The following is a 6,000-nucleotide window of genomic DNA, read 5'->3' on the forward strand; positions in this document are numbered from 1 at the left end:
CTCTGCCAATAAAGCGAGATGAGTGCTGCAACCCCAGAGTTGGCCACGACTGGACCTAATGGTCAGGGGTCTCTTTACCTTTACCTTTAAGCTGAGTCATATCTGCTTTAAGACATTATTTTTTGTATTAAATTAATTTTTATTTATTAAAAATTTTGTTGATTTACAAAAGTGTGCAATGTCTCTCTCTCATGCCCCCCCCCCAATGTAACATTTTTACAAATCAATTTCATTTGTTGAGACATTAGGAAGAAAAGGGAGAAAGAGGTGGGGGGGGGAGTTTAGTGTGGGGGTTGGGTGGCGATGTTTCTATTTTACTTACTGTATGTAGGGTTTGGTGTTAGCGTTGCTTGTGCAGGTTCTTTGCTGTTTGCTTGTGTTCCTTTGGTGGTGAGAGGTTGGGGCTAGCCTAGGGGGTGGTTATTCATTGTAGTTTGCTATGGTGGTCTTTGTTTTCATGTGTGAGTGGGGTGGGTGGGTATTTTGGATCAGGTTAGCCATATTGATTTGTATGCTATTGGTAGATTACAGTATTGTCATTGTCTTGTTGGGCAGTTTCAGTTTCAGTTTATTGGTTAATTTTTCTAATAGGGCTGTTTCCTGCGTTAAGACATATAAAATGGCATAATACCACTTCTAACAGCCGTGGCTTCCCCCAAGGTATTCTGGAAACTCTAGTTTGTACGGGTGCTGAAAGAAGCTAGGTTCATATAATTGTAGAGTTGGGTGGTGGACCACGGGGGTCAACTAGTTCAACTCCCTGCAATGCATGAATCAGTGTGGGACTTGAACCCAGGACACTGAAATTAAGAGCCGTGCTCTACTGACTGAGCTAAGAGACTCCTTTGTTCTTGCAAAACTACAGTTCTCCGTAGTTTAACCATCAATCTCTCTTCTCAGGGAGCTCTGGGAATTGTAGCTCTCTGAGGGGTATAGGGGGTTTCCTAACATACATACTGTTAAGTTGTGGGTTCCCAGGATTATGGGGCCTTTGCCTGCATAGGAACGCAGTGTCTGTTGATGGCTTGGATAAACAACTACAGTACAAAACATGCAAATGTTTAAATAGTTTCCCTTGATTAATTGGGCAGATTATTTTTTTAAATGAATGCATTTAAGCACATGTTCTTATAAATATCGTGCGCTCACACAGGAGGTAACCTGCCTTTCCATGGTGGTAACATGTTTGCAGCATTGAAAAGCAAAGTTACACGCATGTCTTCTGTAGTGCAAGGTTTCATTTTAAACATAGAGGTGATGTTAAAGGCTCGTGAAGGCCATGCATCTAAAGCGTATTTCTGTTTCAGGGTGCTGGGAACTGTAGCTTTGTAAGGAATATAAACTACAGTTCCCAGGAGTCTTCGCGGGGGGGGGGAGCGTGCGTGCTTTGGATGTATGGCGCGCAGGCAGTCTAGTCGCAGCGTGGAAAGGAAGGCGTGGAGAAAAGCAAGCGGGAGAAGTTAGCTTTCGAGAAACCCGATCCCTGCGGCTCCTTTCCCCCGCCCCTCGAAGTCTTGGCCGCCATCCGGCGCCGGAGGAGCGCCATGGCCGGCGGCTTGGCGGCGGCGCTGGTCCTGCTCGCCTGGGCCCTCCTGGGCTTCCGCGAGGGGCGGACCGAGCAGGAGCTCCGCTTCAAGCCCGCGCCCCGCCAGAGACCCGTGCGCCTCTTCACCGAGTCCGAGCTGGCGAGATACGGCGGGCAGCAGGTACGGCGGGCGAAGGGAGGCCCGGGAGAAGGCGGCGGGCCAGGGCCAGGGCCCAGCTAAGGCTGCGAGGAGCGGCTGCTGGCCGAGGATTTTAGGGCGCAAGGGCGGATTTTGCTGGCTTTGAGGGATCCGGCGCGGGAAGCCAGCCGAGATCGGGTTTGCCTTGGGATATTTGGTTTGCAGACGCTGCTAGCGGCAGCAAGAGTATAGACGGAAGAGTTTTGCACCTCTTGGTAGGATCCGGATTAGAACTCAAAACAGCGACTGGTGTCGTTTTGCCTCGCGTTTGGTTCCCGTTGCTATGAATGGAAGGGCGTCGAGTGCGAACTCATTGAATGAACGCGGTGGGTTTTCTGAGTAAACAAGCCCCCACAGAAGCAGGCTGCTTAGGTGCACACTTACCATAGCTGTCAACTTTTCCCTTTTCTTGCGAGGAATCCTATTCGGAATAAGGGAATTTCCCTTTTAAAAAAAGGGAAACGTTGACAGCTATGACACTTATAGTGCTTGGGTCAAAGTCGCAGCAGGATTTGTTTCCTCCTTCTCCCAAGTAAGCATGCTGTAAGGAATTCATATTTCTTCCTTCTCTCTCTCTCACAGTGTGTGAGCTGCAAGTTCATAGCCATCCCCATACAGCCCATCTGCAGATTTCTGCCCTCCCTAAAGGAGACAAGCCTGACTCCTTCCAGGTTTAGTAACTGGAAGCAAAGCTACCAGCCTTCCCCCAAACTTGTGCTCTGTAGATGCTTTATCCTAAAACTCCCATACTCCTTTAGTGATTTTAACTGGTTTTGTCAGACAAGGCTCTCTTAACTTGATTCACGCCATTTTTTGATTGTCTGGGGAAAAGAAGCTTACAAAATTATATTGGCTGATTTTTAATATATATATATATATATATATATATATATATATATTAAAAATGAGTCTTTTTGGGGGGGGGATGTCTTTTCAGGAGGATCAGCCTATTTACATAGCTGTGAAGGGCGTGGTGTTTGATGTCACCTCTGGAAAAGGTGAGTTAACTTTCTAACAAGAGGGTCCCTCCCTCCCTTCCCATCTCTGGCTCAGGTTCAGAGGCAGAAATCTCAGCATTGCAGCCTCAGCTACTGTAGGGCATTCTTAAGAAAGCTCTATATTTCCTATCTTGGTGTCCGCCAGATGTTCAAGACCACAGCTCCCATCAGCCCCAGCTAGCGTTGTGCTGGGATATTCTTGAAAGGAAGAGGAGAACAAAAGATTAGTAATATATAATCACAATTGAAATATCTTCCAGTACCTTCCCTCTCCCACCTCCAAAGTTATTTTCTCTCCATCAAAATGTGCTCAAAGGATTCTTCACAACTCTGAATTCCTTCTTACCTGACCAGACCTAGTAATGTTCCCAGCTTTGCTGTCTGTGGCTAAACTTACCTCTGGAAGGAAGGCATGTTTTTCCCCCCTCAAGGCCTCCAGTTCCTGTAAACTGCTTTGAGCGTGGGTTTTTTTGGTGGAAAAGGAGCATACAAATGAAATGACTGTATCTTCTCAGCAGCCATCTGCACAGCTCTGCCCCTTACACCTCAGTTCTTTCATGGTGCCGGCTATTTCTTCTCACACATTAGTGTAGCAATGGACTTTATTTATAAAAAAAAAATTGTTTTACAGCTTGGTGCTAGTCAGAGAAGGGCCAAGCCGGGTGGCTGCAGTTGCCGCTGACTTAATTTACCCACAATGCCTCTCAGGTCTGACGTAAGGTTGCTGTGTTTGAGGGAAACAAAGGAGGCATCGGGGGAAATAAAGGTCTTCTTAAAGTGCTGGGCCTTAAAAATAAATAAAAAGTAAGCCAGCACACACATACAAAGGATGCTGGAGCAGCCTTGTTGGCACCTGCTGGAGTTTGTAGGCCCTGACATTTGCCCAACCATGCTGGATGCCGATGCTGGGCCTGGTTACCTCAGCCAAAAACGTGGATCGCCCCCTTTCAGCACATCACCATTTAAATCCACTTAGCTGCCTCCTAGGTGATTAGTTGGTTGCCATCTGCCGTCATCTTCTGTTCACTGAGCCTCATTTAAAATACTGGATGCCCTCAGATCATGTGCAGGTCTTCCGTTAGTGCTGTGTTACTAATATAATTTGCTTGTCACTTTCATGGCCAGGGAGGCTGATAAGTGCATTAAGTGGACATCTTTCTCATCTTGTACAATGGAAGCTAAAGTTCTTTTGCGTTGGAATCCAATTCTTTTAAGGTTCTGGTACTGTACAAGGAGGATAAAACAGGCAAACCTCCAAGTGTTGTCCAGAGAGCAGATATTTGAAGCGCTCAGCTCCTGAGCCATCAGATGTTTGTGGGATTTTTCTACCCTCACGGTTTTCTAACTTGTTCCTTGTTCTAAAAGGAAATAGGCTTTTTTTCTGAAATACCACAGACATAATTAAATATTAGAAGTACCATGAGAGGTTCTTTTTTTAAAAAAGGTAATGAATTTTAGCTTAATTTCACTGAGACTTTATTTTCTCCTCCTTGGACAGAGTTTTATGCGAAAGGAGCACCGTACAATGCACTAGCTGGCAAAGATTCCACACGAGGGATTGCAAAGATGTCGCTTGATCCGGTGGATCTCACGCATGATACAGTAAGAAAAAGAGAGATGTGTTCTTTGTGGCATGAGCTGAAGCTACAATTCTGCACATCACTTTACTTGCATCTGGGCCTAAATTGTTGTTGGCAGCTAGCTGTTGCCTCAGGCACATGCAGGATCAAGACATCTGGTGGCTGGAAGCGATCTCTGCATATCTTCCTCTCCTCTTTGAATAGTCATATACAGCACAGTGAATGTATTTGCTTTCTCTTCCCTCCCTCCCTCCCTCCCTCCCTCCCTCCCTCCCTCCCTCCCCTTGCACAGACCTTAACTCATTTTCATATTTCATTTAGGTGGGCCTTACGGAAGAGGAGCTGCAGTCTCTGGAGGAAACCTTCCAAAATGTCTACAAAGCCAAATATCCCATTGTCGGCTATACTGCCCAAAGAATTCTCAATGAAGATGGCAGCCCTAATCCAAACTTCAAACCCGAAGTTCAGCCACACTTCACCATTAAGGATGAGTTTTGACCCAGGGGCGTTGTGGTTCTAAGAAGCCGCGGGTACTCTCCTGCATTACAACAGAAAATAGACAAAAGCAGGATGTATGGCTGATAGCAGGATGAACCCTCGGAAAACCGAGTGGCATAGCATGCCTATGACAGGATGGGTTTTTTTACATCTTTAAGGGTAAAACTGGGTACCAGTTGCTTACTATGCTATCTTGGCTCTGCAGCTGATGAGCCAGTAACATCATGGTAAATGTGGAATTTATTTTAGTCCAATTCTCTCCTCCCCAGTGAAATATTCCATGCCTTTCTATCTACCTGTCACTTGGCTAACTAAATACGAATCTTTATGAGAAGGGCGGTGCTTGCAACAAAAGGCTGCAGCGTGGAGCATTCCTGGTTCAGGGTGCCAGCCAGCCATGCCAGCTTGAAGGATTCCATTCCATCCACTGTTCTGTTCTCCCTGCCCCCAGGCAACAGTAAATTGGCATTCTGCACCCACTGAGCATGCTCCATCTCAGTGGGCTGTGTTTGTGGTTCGGTTCTTTCTACAAACTTTGCAGTAAACCAAGGCTGCTCATGCCCTTCCTCTCTCATTTTATATTCAATTTATTTATTTACTGCCTTCCTAAACTGCATAATAGCCCAAGCTTTCTGGGTGGGCTTCAGATTTTCTTGGGCAGAACATGCCTGCAGATATGAACCTTGCACTGCGTACTTTGTTATGGTTGTTTCATAATGACTTCAGTATTTCCAGTTTCTTTATCCTGAGATTAACTGCACCTGTGTTTTGTCATCTTAGATGTAAATTGGGTCCCCTGTCTTTTTTTTTTAACTGTCTCACTGCGGCTTGGTCATATTTTATTTACTTCAGTCCTCTGGAGAGAAGGTTGCGTTGTGGTTTTTTGTTCCCCTCCCCTCCTAGTTAACCTAATTTACATCATCTCCAGTTTCTACCAGGGAAAGACATGCCCTTATCCATCTGTCAGAGTCCTATTAGGAAATCTCTGGGGCTTTAATTTGCATAGCTCCTGGAGAACATGCATTCTTATGCTAGACAAATTGATGCTAACCACAGAGCTGCAGTAGCCTAAGGAGATTGTGTCGTGTTATGTTGATTTACCTGAGAGGCTGAATTAGCAAGATGACACTGAGCAGCCGCTCTGGATTCATCAAAGATAATTTGTTCTGTTGCATTAAGCTCCCCACTGTTTGATTTCAA

The 6,000-nt window shown here is 45.8% G+C and overlaps 1 protein-coding gene across 1 annotated transcript; it reads left to right on the forward strand.

Annotated features, from left to right (window-relative positions):
• Positions 1–1,503: 1,503 nt before the first annotated feature.
• On the forward strand, positions 1,504–5,611 carry NENF (neudesin neurotrophic factor). Its single transcript, XM_079969075.1, has 4 exons — positions 1,504–1,706; positions 2,662–2,722; positions 4,221–4,324; positions 4,624–5,611. The coding sequence occupies exons 1-4, from the start codon at positions 1,545–1,547 to the stop codon at positions 4,798–4,800; spliced, it is 504 nt and encodes a 167-aa protein (XP_079825201.1). The 5' UTR covers positions 1,504–1,544; the 3' UTR covers positions 4,801–5,611.
• Positions 5,612–6,000: the final 389 nt, after the last annotated feature.

The sequence above is a fragment of the Podarcis cretensis genome, assembly GCF_951804945.1.
Source record: "Podarcis cretensis genome assembly, chromosome: 3".
Taxonomy (NCBI): domain Eukaryota; kingdom Metazoa; phylum Chordata; class Lepidosauria; order Squamata; family Lacertidae; genus Podarcis; species Podarcis cretensis.

Bases quoted from the DNA above. Each gene is read 5' to 3' on its own strand.
- NENF (XM_079969075.1), top strand. From the start codon at position 1,545: ATGGCCGGCGGCTTGGCGGCGGCGCTGGTCCTGCTCGCCTGGGCCCTC. The intron at 2,723-4,220 runs GTGAGTTAACTT...CTCCTTGGACAG, and splicing joins TGATGTCACCTCTGGAAAAG to AGTTTTATGCGAAAGGAGCA. The intron at 4,325-4,623 runs GTAAGAAAAAGA...TATTTCATTTAG, and splicing joins TGGATCTCACGCATGATACA to GTGGGCCTTACGGAAGAGGA.